The sequence below is a fragment of the Sycon ciliatum genome, chromosome 1 (assembly GCF_964019385.1).
Source record: "Sycon ciliatum chromosome 1, ocSycCili1.1, whole genome shotgun sequence".
In the NCBI taxonomy this organism is placed as follows: Eukaryota; Metazoa; Porifera; class Calcarea; order Leucosolenida; family Sycettidae; genus Sycon; species Sycon ciliatum.
In genome coordinates, this window is record NC_088643.1 from 36951271 (window position 1) to 36968451 (window position 17181).

Genomic DNA, 17181 nt, shown 5'->3' on the forward strand with positions numbered 1-17181 from the left:
TTACGTGAATGACGACACGTCACAAAAACACCACTGGATTCGCGAAAACTGCTCCGTTGAATCTGTGTATGTGGAGTTATGTACTCGTACAGACTGCTTCATTGTTTTCCTCGTCAGCTCCAGCTGTTTGAACGTATTTTGAACATTGGTCAAGAGAGCTCAAGAGATTGACTTTTCTGTAGAATTGTGGAGAATTCGAATCATCAAAGAACAATAGGTAAGCAGGTAATGGGTTTGCTTGCATACTGCTCTTTCTGGTTCTCTTTTCACAACTGGCGTTGTCATGAAATTTGAATTACCGTATTATCTCTAATATAAGCACAGTCTCCAATAATAGCACAGTCTCCAATAATAGCACGTCTCCAATAATAGAACACCTTGGGGCGGCATTCAAAAAATAAAGTGCTCAGTCTCCATTATAAGCACACTGTGTAAATTCATTATCTGTACCGGCGAAAAAAACCCTGAAATGTGTGTGTCATACATGAATTTGGCATGGCAACATGCCTCTGAAATGAGGTTGAAATAATAATGGAACAGTCTCCAATAAAGGAACGTCTCCAATAATAGCACGGGGCGGAGGTACATTGAAAAAATAAAGGACCGTGCTTATATTAGAGATAATACGGTACTCACTTGTGCTTATGGCAATTTCCCTAATGTGGCTGGGTTTTCTGGTGGTACAAATGTTGTGTAAGCCTATTATGTAAAGCTTTTCACTGCACCTACCGAGTTTTATGTGTCCGCTGTAGCAGTGACAATGAGCCGCCATGACAATTAACTGCAGAGCGAACGTCTTCCCCCTGTTGTAATCAGACGTTTGTGGACGTGATAAGTGTAGTTGTGTATTCATATCAAGAATAGCGGCTTTGTAAGCGGCTTCATCAAGTGATACTCAAATGCTACTGCACAGTGTCCAGTTGGGCGCAGATGCCTCTATATTGTAGACAGTGACTCAACCTCACAACCAGCAGAAGGGCATAGATGGTCTTGTAGAATGCATATGCTGAGCTCACAGTATTGGCTGACTGTCACATAGCTTCATAGGGTTGCGTATGCACAAGGGCAAGTGTGAACTGCGAGTTTTTCCATCGAAACTACAGTAATCTGGTGCTTTGAAGACCGCTTTGCCAAAGAAGGCCAAGCTGCAAAAATTAGAACGGCACGAGCTGGTGACTTTATCCTATAAGAACTTTTCAGGACTTTTACATACGTTTAATTGATTCCCGTAGCTATGCGAAAGACGTTACTTCAGTAACGCCTGGCGCTAGCCAGGGTCCACACAGCTTTAATTCCGTGTGTGTTTGTGCCGTCGGCATGCCTGGCGCTATCCCGTACCTGTCCCGTATCGTACCATCAAAGACAGCTGGCCACAATATTCAAATAGGGCTTTCAAATGCAAGATCATAACGTGAAGCAACTTGGAAGAATGAGTATGTATGCGAAGTGTATCGGGGGAATGCATGCAGGGCGATAGTGCGGGTTCGAATCCCAGGTTATGTCTTGAAAAATAGGAGAAATGAAAAATTTATAACATCCCTATGCTTTTTTTGCCTAGGTCATCAAGGTGGTAGACGGTGTCGTATTACCCTCGAATGCAAAGAGAAAGTTAACTTATTTCGCTCAGGGCCCTGTGCTATGCTTTTTTGCCTACATTGTAGCTCATCATGCATGTTATTCGAACAGATGGAAACTTTTTTGCAATACAATGATGTAGCCGATCAGTTCGTTGTGGTATGGTTGGGCATTGTAGCCGTCAAAGCATAGCGTAGGGCTCTGAGCTTCCAAGCTCTCTCGTTTATCGAGATTTGCTAGATGTACATAATTCTACATATTCTACACAAACCAGGGTCTATTTCTCTTTACGGGGACTGTACCTTCGCGGCCATTTTCGGACAGGGTCATATTCGAATGACCGTATCTTTGGCAAACATACATAGAATCGGTCCAAATTTTCTAGACTGTGCCTTCATACCTTGTAGTTGGAGTCCATCACAACAGTTGGGCCAAATGGATGTCTTATCATTGAAATTTCAGCAGGGGAAAATAAAGCAACGGACGCGCGCAGAGGGCAAAATGGTGCGCAACTTTTTTTCTAAGTGAACATGGTTGTATTGACTTGAAATGAAATACAGAGACCAAGAATACATGGCGGCAGGGTCGTTGTGTGTTGGGAGTGCTCCACAACACCAGACACAAGTACTGCAGCCTAAGGAATCACAAAGTGCGATCGCAAGAAAGAACGAGGGTTGATGAGTGTACTAAAACATGAGTAAATCAGAGTATTCGATGATGGCAACACACAACGGCCCTGCCCAATGACCACAGCAATCCAAAAATATATAGGTTTATGGGGCTACAGTGAAAGGCGAAGGCAAAAAGTTGCGCACCCTTTCGAAAAGGGGCTAAAAACAAGGAAAAAATGCACTCCAATCTGGGCATTTCCGGCTGTATTATAGCAAGTATTAGAGCTTTTACAGCTTCTCATGTGGTCAAAACGCACCAGCTCTGCTTCAACTGCTTGCTCCTCCCAGCCCTTCCTCCTTCTTCTCCTCCTCTTTCTCGACTCCTTCTCTCCTTCTGTGGACTTCTTATCCGACTTCCGGATGCGCACCAAATCCTCTCTTTCCAGGGCAATTGCTGTAAACTCTCCGTAGCTGCAGAGCATCTCCGACAATACCTTCAGGAGGGACACAGCGCCGCCGTTGAAGGTTAGGACCGCTAAACTGGCTGCAAGGTCCACGGTCTTCTTGCTGCAGAACTTCTCCTTGGGACACATGGTCCACATCATGCCATTAAAACTTTCATTAGCGTTCTTCTGTGTCGCACCCATCAAGCAGCGCTGTAGTAGATGCCTCTGACCGAGCCGCACGTAGAGAGGTTTGACCACTTCAAACACAGCCTTTGGAAGTGTGTGGTGATGAACATAGGTGGCCTCCTCACCGGTAACCTTCAACTTTTGCCATCTGCACCATGACGCATCACCAGGCGGACAGTACTGGTGCTGAGGGTGGTCATCCGTAGAACACCGGTGCATAAGCCCTGCCCATATCGCTTTGGCCATAACTTGTAGATCTTGGTGGTGCGCGCGGATAGCCATACCGTAGTATGTCTGCAGAGTGTCGATGAGTTTATCTGTAAGTCTGCCACGCCACCGATGGTCTTGCCGTCAGAGAGCTTCTTTCCTTTCATGGTGCGCTTTAGCTCTCTGAGCCCGGTACCCAGGCGCTTCTGGACGTGTCCAATGCACTCTTCGTTCTGGATATCCACGCCTGGGTACGGCTTTGCATCACATACAGCACGATAGCTCTTGCTGTCTCCATCGCCGATGAAGGTGGTGTACTGCAGCGAGCGCTCGGCACACAATCTATTCCACAGAATGGTGGTCGCCTCGCTCTTCATGCCAGGGGATGACCGTTCTGTGTTGATGTCACACGTGTGGGCAAGCCTCCACGCCGTGAACTTTTCTTCTGTTGTCTTGCCATTTTCCAAGTTTGAGTACCACATCTTGCATTGATGACAGTACTTGCCGCTGACATGGTAGTCGAGCAGCACTCACCCAGTATGATGTATCCCATGAAATGCAGATGAACACTCCGTACAATGATGAAAATCCCCTCCTCATCCATGTGCCATCAAAGCTGACGGTATGTTCCCATCAGGGTGGAGTAGCTTCACCGCCTTGGCTGCAACCTGCATAGAACACTGTGCCATGGACGTAACTGCCATCGCGACAGCCTTCTGTTGTTTTAGGAAGCTATTCTCCGTCACGGGGGGGGGGGGGGGGGTGGAAGGTTCATTATGCCGCAGAACTTCCGTAGGGCAGCATGGCCACAGCCGATGCGCCTCATGGCCAGCACAGAGCGTCTGTTGACGTCATGAAAGTGCTTCTCCTTGCTTGAAACTGGTACGGTGATCTGAAAAGTGCAGTCATCGTTGTCGCAGCACAAAATTACATTGCACGCTAATCCTACACGGCTGCTCTCGGAAATAATTACTCTTCCACCCTGGCAAGCTCTACAAATTACACTAACATCCAGGAGTTCCTGCAGGCAGTTGAAGTCAACAATTCGATTGCCATGACAGGCCAAATCGACATCGTCGTCGCTCTCCTCTTCACTATCACTGCTGTCTGGGGTAGAGGTATGGCTGGCTTCGCTGTCTTCGCTGTCAGTTTGCTCCAACCAGAGAGGACAATTTTTCAATTTCCGTGCAGAAGCGCCTTAAGAAGGCGTCGCAGCAGACTCCTCAGCCTCAACAGCAACCTCAGCAGCCGCCTTGGGTGGGAAATACTTCCTCTTCGATCGTCTATGTCCAGAACCTGCGCTACTTCTGCTTTTCTTTGTGTTCGCCATCGCTCCTTGCTCAAAAATCAGTCATGCATTCGATCTCTGACCGATTTGAACCAGCTCATAACGGCAAGTGTCGGTCATGTTGTGAACAGATCACCTAGCAACAGCTCGGGACTCGCTCGCCCCCACAAGGGGGCGTACAGCCTCTAAAACGCCGGAGTTCCAAATGTCAAATTTCGAGTCAAATCAATCAAATTTGGGAGGATGAGTCACTCAGTGCATCAACTTTGAAGGATCATAACTTCGGTTTGGATTGTCGCACAGCGGTCAAACTTCGCATGCTGACACTTCAGACTATGGACACTATTTTAGAAGAGGTTTGAAGACGATCCTCACGATTTCAATTTTTGACCCTCTGAAGGTACAGTCCCCTTAATCCATGCCTCTGGCCGGGTCATGTTGGCATACACAGTAGTAATATTTAATAAGCAGAATCAGCGAAGCGGACATTGGGCGTAGTCATGAACAAAAATAAAAGATGGATAATAAAGTTTCCGTACACGTTTCCGACATTCATCAGGGAAAATACGTCTCAATAATGAAATCTAGCAATAAACAACGATATATACGTGGAAGAGTACGAAATGCAGTATGTGAAAGAAAATAGTAGAAAAGAAGGTGAAGTGTGATGGACAAGAGGAGTGTGAACCAATAACAGGGGTGGGCAGGTGAGAAATAATAACAATGTGAGACTGAGAGAGGGTGAAGTGTAAGGAGTCGTATACCTCAACAGTAGTATAATAATTTTACCGTAACTACGACGGAAGTGTCTGCGTGGCCGGTATGTACATGTACGTCCAATGACGGCTGTATCACGTTCGCTTATATCACGTGACCCGAGTGATGACGGGTATTGCGTATGTTGAGTTGTTCCCGTGTACCACGTGAACGAATGATCACGAGTGACAGACTGCAACCCCTAGTAGAATCGGGCATCAGCAAAGCGAGGGTTCGTGAACTCATGCTCTCTTGTTACAGTCTGTTTCATGCCTGTGCAAGGCATTACTGTAATTTGACGACAGATGTGAAGATTTCTTTCGATATTGACAAAGTGTACCGTCTATGTGTATCATAGAGTATGGAAGCGTATTTATGCATGTACTTCGAGAAGTGACATGGACGACTAATAGTAGCCATTTAGTGTCAGCCTAGGCCAAAGAACGACATAAGAGCCCAGCCGCTGTTATTGCCCAAAAAACATTATAGCCTGTCCCCGCGTCTTCTGAACTGAAACTCACCAAGTAGCCAATGGCCCACGTGGTGTAGTTGTTCCAGGAAATGTGTTGCCTGGTTTATGTTTGTGCTTTTTTCTATTGAGCGTAGAGCACGGTCTCATCAAGTGGTGTGTGCTTTTCCTATGGACTTCTTTCATTTCCTGCACACAGGTTGCCATTACCTGCAATTATTTTAGCATAGCAATGTTGTGAGGCAGAGTAGGGCTGCTCTCTCTCTCCACAGCCATGCCTTCATCTTTACAAGTAGTACCTTTGTGTAGTACACTGTCCATGAGCTTCTAGTTTGAAGTTTTGGGGTTCAGATGGTCGGTAGTTTCGCTGGGGTAGTATGATTCTGTTGAAAATCCACTTTTCTTCCTAGAAAGTGTATGAGAAACTGCCGTAGTTTCTGGTTATAGGCCACACTTTAAACACTCATAATTTACCCATGGATGGAGACGCAGCAAATGGGATTTTCGGTCTTTGACCACTTTGATGGGTGTGATCTACTCACCTAGGAGCTGCATCTGCGCCTTGATCCTTGGGCGTGGTGGCGTTAGTACAGATGCGGAAAACTTGGCCTCCAGCCGAGTCTCACGTGAACCGAGATGTTGTTTAATTCACCCTAAAAAGTGATGTTGTTTAATTCACCCTAAAAAGTGATGTTGTTCAATTCACCCTAAAAAAGTGATGTTTAATTCACCCTAAAAAGTGATTGTTGTTTAATTCACCCTAAAAAGTGATGTTTAATTCACCCTAAAAAGTGATGTTGTTTAATTCACCCTAAAAAGTCGATGCGGCTGATACTACGATGGTCAAATGAACCTTGAAATAATGTGAAGATGTCTGTATTATTTCGTGACAAAAAAACTGGGTCTGGTGTAAACTCCGGAAAATACAGCACCCGATTTGTTGATGGATACAAACCGGGAGGTGGGTGTGGACTGAGTTGGCTTTTTATCTCAAAACCGGGCACTGAGCCATGTTTGCACAATTTGTTAGAAAGCAGGAGGCAGTGCTTTCCAACTCGGCTTTGTTTTTGTTTGAGTTGTGAGGGTGTAATGCATTGTTGCCTTGTAACTACATGTACCCTGAAAGCGAATGCCCTTGTAACGACAGTATTTATCTATCTTGGATGGATTGGGGGTGGGCACTGTGAGCTAGCATAGCTGCGCCGGTAGAGATTGAGTCGTTCTTCCCACACCCTTCCCCAGGGTTATCCGTGCTACTCTGTTCTTGAACAGGATAGAGGGCCACCCTGTTCTTGAACAGGATAGACGTGGGTCCAGGATGGGATGTATTTCACCTGCTACAACACGTGTGTGCTGTATCTTGTGTTTGAATTGTACATCTCTGGGTATTTATCTTGTGTTTGAATTGTACATCTCTGGGTATGTATCTTGTGTTTGAATTGTACATCTCTGCTTGAAGTAGCACAGCCCTGGTGTAATAATGTACAGTTCTGGCCGGAGAAATTCGACATGATGAAAATAGTAGTGTCGCGTTCGAATGCACAGAACAGTATAATTATGTAGTGCTGGGGCTGAGTATCCTCCGGCGCTATTTTATTTATGAGGTTGGATTTCTCTGACTAGTACCTTAGCATGAACATGTTTGATCACGAATGCGTGGCAGCTCTTTTGCTATCGTGTTAACTACTGCTTGTTCTTCTTTTCTTCTTCTTTGTTGCGTGTAGGTGAATGCTTGCACCCTGGTAGTATTGGTGTGGACATGGCGGCGCTGCCGAGCCTCTCGACGGTTCTCTCAGTATGCATTCTGGACAATGATGGGCAGCGCATCTGGGCAAAGTACTACACCGACCGCTTTCCCACCGTGGCCGAGCAGCGCACTTTCGAGAAGAAGCTCTTTGGCAAGACGCACCGATCGGCCAATGAGATCATCTTGCTAGACCGCGTGACGGTGGTGTACCGTAGCAATATTGACCTGCACTTCTTCGTGATGGGTGCAATGGATGAGAACGAGATCATGCTACATGGGCTGCTGAGCAGCATCTATGAGTGTGTCAGCCGTCTGGTTGGTAGGAATGCCGTTGAAAAGAAGTCCGTACTGGAGTGCATGGATGGTGTTCAGTTGATTGTTGACGAGAGTGTTGATGGTGGCATCATTCTGGAAGCCGATCCCGACATGCTAATGCAGCGGCTCAACTTCCGACAGACCGAGGAGGTTTCCATAGGCGGTATGACTGACAAGACCGTGATGAACGCGCTGAACAAGCTTTCAATGATGATTTAGGCCATGCTGTGTGCGTCAGGCCACATGCCAAGGTGATGATGAGAGTTGTATGGGTGATGAGTACTGATGACTGGTTTTTTTTAAACTAATAAATTGACATGTTAATAAGGTGAATTTAGTACAGTGTGATCTCGTGTACTTCTACGTGTGGATGAAGGAGTGGTGTGCTGGATGAATTAGCTTGTACTGTGGTGGTAGTTGGTGGTGGTGGGCAGGTGGGTCAGTGGGTTAGGGCAGCACTGTGCCATGCATGAATCTCACAGTGTGCTTGAAGTACAATGATGTGTGCTCCTCCTACACACTAGCCTTGCCATGAAATGTACTGTCTTGTACAAGTAGGTGTGCTGGTTTTGTTCCCTGGGATTCCTCTTGGGACCGTGCTGGATGTCTATCTCCGGTTGCAGCACAAGTTTGCAATGGAACGTGTGTGGTACCAACTTACCACCCATCTGCAGAAAGTGTGTTGATAATTTGAAAACTTGTTCAGCAGAGTTGTAGCCGGGTTTCTTTTCATTGTTTTAAGTTATCAACGACATGTGTTACACTGTGAGTTTCAAGAGTCTATAACCTCCCTGCACCCTGGCTACGAACTAGACTACAGTGTAGCATGTATGTCAGCATTGTGCTACTGCTTATTATTGTCCTATAGGTTTATATTGTGCTTGTTGAAGGAGCCAACGCGCCGTTCGGTTGATGTGTACACTAACAACCAGTGCATGCAGTTAGCACAAAGAGTTGATGGTGAACGAAAGCACATAGCAAGTGTTCATGGTTAGTATTGTTCCTTCATTGTGCCGTGTGATATGCAGAGCATGTCTGTGTGTGATTCCATGGCTATCGCGATACTCGAGGAGACCGCGCAGTGATGCGGTATCAGGGTGTAGTACAATACTACTCCCTGTGCGGTGTCACTCATTCAGAGCCATTTCACCCAATGATAAGGCATGCACTGGAATACCGGTAGTTATGCTGATGATGGCCATTGCTAGGAATAAACAGGAGAATGATGTTCACGTTAGTTGCTTGCAGCGAGTAGTGAAATACTGTCTGCTGTAAGAGTTGAAAGTGTGACGAATCTTTTAACGATTTGCAAAATGTCGGCATGCAGTTTTAACGATCCTGCCGGCACACACCTGTCTTCTATTTCTCTAGTACAGAGGAAAGAAGAAGAAACGTTAAACCTTTGTTATTCGAGTTTGATATTAAACGGTGGAGTCTTTCTCGTTAAAACGATAGACTTTCTGCCCCAGTACAGATTCAACTCCCACTCCCCTCGTATTCTGAGTGACTTCTTTCTGTTCAGAGAGCTGGAACAAGTTCACCTAGCTTGAGCAAGTTCCTTCACTTTTCTAATTTGCACCTACTGTCGTGGACATTGAAATCCAGTCGATTGACCGGTCCGCGGGGCCGGCGCCCTCAGCGCGTACAGAACGCTGTGGGCAGTGCACAATCATGTTGATGGGATGCGACCAGCGCGCTGCAGCGCATAAATGCATGTGTGTACCGCTTATTCCCGGCTGCATGGTCAGCGCTTATCCTCGGCTGCATGGTCAGCGCCCTGGGGATTCTAGACGTGTGACCGGATTTCCATGTCCACGACAGTATGTAGATAACGTCATTCGACTGGGGTTGGTTCTTGCAAAAGAACTTGATGAGAATCGTATAAGTTACTGAAAGATCACAGCTATAGTCAGCTGTGATAAGATAATGCATTCATTCCTGAGGATATGAAGAAGAAAGAAGAAAAGAGAATTTAAAAGCGGTAACCAGGGTAACGCACCAAGGCTGCATGAGAGTGTAGAGTGGGTAGGTACTGGTGGGATACCGGTGATTGTCACCACTTCCTTTTCCCATGCTGCGTTCCCATGTGTAGGAAGAGATTGAGCATGGTAACAGCAAATATAATACAGAGTTTTCTCAGTACGAGAGCAGGACTGAAGATAGAAGAGAAGATGAAGTTACAAGCAGAAATCTACTAAGCCATAGTACCATTGTAGAACAAGTCATCAATATCGTTTAGAAAATGTTACAATTACATCGGTGGCAGTTGATGTCACAGTGATGCATAGCGATTTTGAAGATAAGTAATTTGGCCCAGTGCTGCCCACGGTGTATAATTAGACCATGTACAGTTTATGGGTTGGCATAAGGGTGAATGCTGAGCCTGCCTGATCGTACTTCAAACGTATTGATGGTTGCAAATGATCATTGTGAATAAAATCCGTGCGTAATTCGGGGATTATTTGCAAGGGGTGACTGTCGCGGAAGGTGTCTCGGTGGTCTTGCGTCTGGTTGCTTATGGTCCGGGGCAGTTGCTGTGCACCCAGCTGTCGAACTTGCGCCTCCAGTCTGTCCATGCCTGCAGCCAGCAGTGCTCACGCTCGTTGACAGTGGCTGGGCTGGTGCAGTTCAGTGTGCTTGGGTCCACTGTCACTGTACCACCAGGAGAGAAGGACACAAACAAAACGTAACAACTATGAGTACAATTGCTTGCTTTCTAGAGCAGATTCAGCCAGTGGCATCGGCCCGGTAGCTTACACGGTATTTGTGTACGCGCACTGTGTGTCCATGTGCGTTCCACTGGTAATCTGTGTACTGTGTCAGAGCAGCCAACCGGCTGCTTGGGCAGTTTTGCGTACTCCACCCATTGTCTTGCGCATTTTTGCAGCGCTTTTCCGTATATTTCCACACCATCGAGATTTCCGTGGTACAGACAGTCGACTTGAAAGTGCTACGTCACAGCATAGCAACAATTTCAAAAATTCAAAAACTGGATCCACTTGGATCCAGTTTTTGTATGGATCCAAGCACATTTCAAGCGGTCTTACTCACAGCAAGGTGATGTAATCGGTGAAATTGACTGGGTTGGCTAATGGGGGTAGGGTGAGTGGCGAAGAAAAAGTCACTGCATACGACATGCGTGGGTTGCTATGCACCCACACACTGAGGCAATGGCAAAGTCACACCTCAGTGGATCCAAAATAGAAATCTGATGTCAAATTACTACTCCCTGGCCGTTTTTGACGTCATCACTTTCAAGCCCAATGCACCCACTTGTGCTGGATGATGCAACATGTACACTGTACATGTAACCGCTCAGTGCGATGTCATCACTACTACTCAGTGCGATGTCATCAATACTACTCAGTGCGATGTCATCACTACTACTCAGTGCGATGTCATCACTACTACTTAAGTAGTTCCGAGTTACCGCTATTCGCCTCTCAGGATGCGAATTGCAATAACTTACCTGCGACAGCAGCTGCACCAGTGCTTGCACCAGGGCCAGCGGGTGTCTCCGCACCAGCCAGTGGAGGTGCGTCGGTGATGACAACACCGAATTGGTCGGTGCGCACCTGCACAGTGGCCCCCGGTGCCACTGTCTCGAAGATTGACATGGTAGGGTCGATGACGCCAGGCCCCTGGTTCATGGGCATACCAGTTGGGTAAGACAGAGCTGGCGGTGCACGTGCAATGCCAATCTCGCACAGGTTGTCCATGCACAGCTGCTTGCCCGCCGGGCAGAATGAACACGGTGGGCCAGCCGTGTATGGTCGCAGCTGCTGGGTCACTGCTGGGCCTCTGCAGGAACATTGGAATAGCATGCAATGCTGTGCAATCAGCCTATTGTGTGTGAGGTCAGGCTGTCACCCTCTGCTCTCATATAAACCAGATAATCTTGATGACAGGTTTGGACTTTGATATCGCATTGTCAGTCTGCATACAAACTGGATATGATTACCGGCTTGGACTCTTGATATCACATCATAGTGTGAGTCTGAATACATCACACATTGTTAGCCATGCAAGTTCATAGTGATATAGCACAGGTTCAATCTTGTATTCCAATTGGGTTGAGAACGCACTAGAAATGTTTGTTGTATAATATTTTAAGACAGTGGCTTGTCATTGGCTGTCTCAGTGTGTGTATCACGGGGGGGGGGGGGGGGGGGGAGAGAGAGAGAGAGAGAGAGAGAGAGAGAGAGAGAGAGAGAGAGAGAGCTAGAGAGAGAGAGAGAGAGAGAGAGAGAGGGTAGGTCGTGTCGTGTGTCATCATCACTTACTGTGGACCGTAATTGCAGATGAAGAAAGCGGCCAGCGGCAGAATTGCTCCGAAAAACTCCATCTCCTGGCATACGTGGAAGCCGCAGCCAACTGCTACCGTGTTGGCAGTCATCATCTGAAAATGCAGAAGTACACAGATGCTGTGTCATGATCAATACCCCCAAACTGCGGGTCGTGTTGTAAATGGAGAAGCTGTCCGCTGTGCATAATGTTTTATCGAGATGAGGATATTGACACACGAACAATTGTTATTAAATTTAAGAACTATTATTAAAGAACAAAGACAGCGAGAAGTTGTTTTCATCTCAAAACTAATAATCTCTGCTGTCTAGGGTGTTGGGAAAGACACGTCGTTACAAAGTTCGCTCAACTAGCGCTAGCATATCTTATGTGCCATCACCATGATCCCACCAGCTGAGGTGCTGGGACTTGCTCCATATCGTAATTTCGACAGTGTGGTGTTTCGTGCCTCCAGTCCCAGGCTGCAACAGCCGTGAAGTTCCCCATGATGGCTGCACACATGAGGCTGGGGAAACTTTGATCCTGCTCGACCCTGTGGCCATACAGATCTACCCTACAGTACAGACTCAGTGCGCAAGTTGTGGTGCTGCCATGTAGTACTACACACAGAGTCCTGATTCCATTGGTTATTTCATGGTTGCTATTCACACCATAAAAGAAACTTCGTTGAAGCCTATGCCTGTAGACTTGTCTTGAGAAGTTAGTTAGCCCGGTCGAGTGTGACTGACGTGAACTTCCAGCAGCTACAACTGGCCGAAATTAAATAAAAATAAATAAAAAAGCAGCTACGTGTAACAAACGCAACGCTTCCACTTTCTAGCTCAAGCCACAAAGCCAAGGCACGCGGAACACCAGCAATAGCATCAACTCCCTCGCCTCGGCACCGACAATCCGTTTGCATCCCAGGGACTCGGGGAAGAAGCGAGTCTAAACTCTAAAGTCTAACGTTCATTAGTAGTACAATACTGTCAATAACGTTAGGCCTAAAATAAATTGACTCAAGTCGTCAAGACTAGCCACTATAATAATTATTATTATAACTCCTACACTACTCTCCAACTACCGTGATGACATTATGTAGATCTGCAGATACCGTACATGTATTGTCTTTTTTTTTTCGATAGTGAGGAAAATGTTATCAACTCCAAAGCACGAAAAAGGCCAAAAACTAACCAATAATGCAATAACATGTTATTTATAAAGACAGGACAAGTGAATAATTAGTCAGTCCATTGTTCATGATGATCTCCGACGGTTACGTCTAGGATGTCACACGTACTGCTTCGACGATGTGCATCCCATCACAATGACAACACACATGTACATTGTCCTGTACACCATGGGCATGGTTTCACTGCTCTTTTAGTTTTGGCGCAGAAGAAGTCGAGCATCGCGGTTAGTCTTCTGTAGTAGGCTGTCGATGCTATTTCCGTATAGAATCGAGACAGTCCTCGTACAGTGTTCTCTCTGCTCTGCACTGTCACAGACTGCTCTGCACTGTCACAGACTGCTCGCGGCAGACAACGAACGAGTCCCGGTATACCATGTCTACCATGCCGATCAGTTTAGTCGACACCTGCTGATGCACAACTCGAAGTCGCAGCTCCCGCGGCTATCCCTTCCTGGTGAAGGACTAGCGCGTCTGGCGTCACATCCGCCATCCTATATCCTCTGCTGTTACTACAACAGTACAAGCCACAGTTATTTCGGCTACATGATTGTGTAGGTAATGGCTGCCAGTCGGAAAGTGCCGCTGCACGTCTGCTCGAGGACGTGGACTTGCCGGCAGCCGACCCAGTGCTGGCACATTTCCAGCCACTTATAATCATGTGAAACTGCTTATTATTCCGTTGCGAACACGGCACGAATACTCGACACGCCAACTGTATGCTGCATATTGCTCTCGAAACGAAGTTACTTCGGTGAGTTATACAGTTGACGAACCAGCACACTACTACACACACGTACTGGGCCGGCACATGTAATTCCCTCCTCGATCAGCACCTATACTACATGTACATGCATGACTCTAAAGGCTCATTACTCACAGCATAGATATTCTCTGACTGGAATTCCGAACTTTTCCGTTTGAGAATTTTTTTTCCTTAAAATTAATCCTTGCTGGGTTTTTTTCATCTAAATGTCCCGCTATTATCTGCAGAGGTGATTTCTTCCCTCGTCGATTTCTTTCCTGCTTTTATACCTCGATATTTAGGTACTTGTTTCCCTTCATCCCATGCTTCATCTTCCACTCTCCTCTCCCCCATTTCCCCATTTTTCTTGCGATATTTATGTGGGAGACTTCCGTGATAAGCATCCATTTGCTTTTGGAGAATCCTTTTAAATAAATACAATACAATACAATACAAAATACTCATGAATGTGTTATCAACTTATCAGCCATTGCTGAAGTGCATTACATCTTCCATCTTCCACCCTATCTCTTCGCTACCTTGTTACTATACTGGCAAGAAACGTACCTGGGTATAGTGGGTACAGACTCTGTCCACTTCACAAGTGTTGTGTGTGATGTTGTAGTACTGTCCCTCAGCAACCCATTCACGGATGAACTGCACCGGGTTCTGGTTGATGATGGCCGAGCTTCCGTAGTTCAGTGCCATGTTCTCGCCCACACCGGCGGGAAAGAGATGCTCCGCCTCGGCGTGACGTATGTCATTCGGTTCCCACGCACAGTTCTCAGCGTGCTCTTGCGCAATGAGTGCCAGTGTAGGGTTCCAGACCTGTAGCGGTGGTTTACACGATCAACAAATCAGTACAACAATCAGCATACTAGTACTTATACCGGTATAGCGGTATGAACAGGGGGGGGGGGGGGGGGGGGGGGGGCGATTTCACTAGTTTAGTACAGCACCTGAAAGCGAAACCGGCATAACATGGCTAGGTTTTACCGAAAGAGGTGGGGACAACACGAGTGGCAGTAGTGCACCGCATGAGATCATTGTTGCAGTAACTGTATACTGAAGTACGTGTGCAATGTACATGACGATTGTCATGATGTAGGCCAGAGCAAGACTACAATACTGGTATGCATACTGCGGCTTGCCTGGGCACATACATTGTGGGAATTATGGGAATCTAGTTCAATGCACTGCCTGCAAGCCACACCACCTGTCCTTCTGCGGTATGGTGAGTGAGTGTATAGCACATATTAGAGAGAGTGCAGACATCATGAATGTCTACGTCATTCTGCGGCTATGCTCAGACATAGTACCTAGCAGAGTGCAGCCTAGCTCGGGCAAGAACAACGCCAACGGATGCCGACCGACGGAGCATTGCTGTGTTCACGACATCAAGTGATCGACCGCCAGCCACTGTTTCCAGATCGTGTGGACGAACAATGCTGCTGCATGATGGATGACGATTGCCTACAGTTGTAGACTACGAATTTAGCTCTGTGGTGGCCATAATGGCAAGTCTACAGAGCTCGCAGCCAGCACTGAGCGGCTGAGAACTACAGACTAGTACAGTGGCTGTGTGTCTGTAAGTGTAAGCAACACAGTCATAATCATTGCATCATTACCCACCACTTCACACTACTCGTTCGACAATGTTACGTTGAAGAGCTGCATGTGCAACTACGTAAACCTCAGGTGTGGTCAATAGGGGGCTCAGAGGAATGCCTGGCACCGAATACCAACACTCTCAGCGCTTGGTGAGGTTGGACTGCTATTCTAGAGCATGCCGCAGGGAAGTCGAGAATACCTATCTATCTAGTGGTGGCGCAAGGCGAGGCCAGACATAAGACAGGGGAAGAGCGGCACAGAACAGAGCGGGATCATAGAGTGGGGGAGATCAGAGTAGTGATGGCCAGTGTATGTATGGTTACGTACCATTCTCTCCATGTTAGAGGCAGTTGGTTTGACTCGACTCCTGGCTTCGTTGTGCGCTCTCAGGATGGTAGCCTGCATGGTCATCGATAGCCTGGCATGTGCAGAACATGCTAACACTAGCAGTAATGAAAGGCAAACGAGAAGCTTCATCGTGAAACACTGATTGCGATGCTTGCTTATACTACGATGAAGAGGAGGAAGAAATGCCGTCTCTTAGTCAATAACGACAGCGACACAACACACACACGCCGTCCAACTAGAACTCCTCTTGCTCGTCCACTGAAAGTGAAAGGAAAAGGAAAAGCGCCGAGGTTCAAGTAGCTGGCTGGGAGACCCTGTTTTTCTGCTGCCAGTGTGTTGGTTCTGCAGGCAGTGCATACCGCCGAACAGGTAACCAGCGCAGTGTGTGCATGGCCTCCCTGAACTGCGCTGCCGTTCGACCTCCCTGAACCGCTGAAGACATGTCGATGCCTTCAGCAGTACCGCCGGCCCGGCTCTCTGTGCATGCGCTACCCTTTACTGCTGTGTACTGTGTATGTGCTGCACACGTCATAGAGCGGTTGCTAGAGGTCAGGCTAAACAGGCTGAAGGCTGCATGGAAGACAGGCGCTGACGTTACGACTGGATGCTTTCCTCCTCACTGTGCAGTGCAAGACTCACTTTGTTGCCAGCCTAGACACTAGCGTCAGCGGAGGGGACGGGCCGGCAGGGGGAGCTGCGCTGAAACTGGCATGCAGTTTGATCGAATTGCACTCTACAGCCGGCTGTTGTCAGGCATACGGGTATGACTCGCCGTGGCACTGCAGCCGGCATACCCTGGCGTGTGCTGGTGGCCTCCACCGAGCCAGCACCAGCACAGTAGTAATGTAGACCTCCTGATAACAATCATGGTTGCGAGAGAAAGAAGAGAGGGAGAGCAGGGATGTGGTTGTTGGAGTATTTCTGTCATTGACCAGACTATGCTGCATGTGTAAGTTGTCAGCTCCTGTGACGGTACCGTGCTAAAACTAAAAGTGAAACCGCCAGTTCGCCCGATGATGGCACGGTCTGGTCGTGGTTGATACCCGAGCATGATGACACAGTCAACTTCACGATCTCCACCCACTGTCTTTCAGCGCCACTACAGCCAGCACAGCCACTACAGCCAGTGCAGGTAAATGGGTCACTATATTATTCTAATGTAGCCCACCCCCTCGCGCGCGGCCCGTGTCTTGAAACACACACGCACACCTAGGTAACAGCTAGGCTGCGTAGCGGCCCCAATACCTTATTGCTAGGAGTCGGACGGTATAGCCGCCTACTGCTGTGGTATATGGCGCGGTGACGTAGATCGCACTGACTGTCCAAAACCGAAAGTAGCAGGTACAGGTATGAATCTCGTTCCTCGGCTTCAACCTGTGTCTGTGCACGTGTATGTATCGTTCA

At 47.4% G+C, this 17181-nt stretch overlaps 2 protein-coding genes across 3 annotated transcripts; one reads left to right on the forward strand and one right to left on the reverse strand.

The window, feature by feature from the left end:
* The first annotated feature begins 50 nt into the window (after positions 1–50).
* Positions 51–7957, forward strand: LOC135823987 (coatomer subunit zeta-1-like). Its single transcript, XM_065336875.1, has 2 exons — positions 51–217; positions 7263–7957. The coding sequence occupies exon 2, from the start codon at positions 7298–7300 to the stop codon at positions 7817–7819; it is 522 nt and encodes a 173-aa protein (XP_065192947.1). The 5' UTR covers positions 51–217; positions 7263–7297; the 3' UTR covers positions 7820–7957.
* A 1466-nt stretch (positions 7958–9423) lies between these two features.
* Positions 9424–16082, reverse strand: LOC135823973 (peptidase inhibitor 15-like). 2 transcript variants are annotated; one of them, XM_065336862.1, is made up of 5 exons: positions 15757–16082; positions 14386–14646; positions 11884–11999; positions 11210–11401; positions 9424–10202 (listed from the first exon to the last, which is right to left on the reverse strand). In XM_065336862.1, the coding sequence occupies exons 1-5, from the start codon at positions 15904–15906 to the stop codon at positions 10025–10027; spliced, it is 897 nt and encodes a 298-aa protein (XP_065192934.1). In that variant the 5' UTR covers positions 15907–16082; the 3' UTR covers positions 9424–10024. The 2 variants fall into 2 exon arrangements, with proteins under 2 accessions (XP_065192934.1, XP_065192928.1); XM_065336856.1 differs by having other exon boundaries at positions 9424–10252; positions 11070–11401; positions 15757–16070.
* Between the last annotated feature and the right edge of the window lie 1099 nt (positions 16083–17181).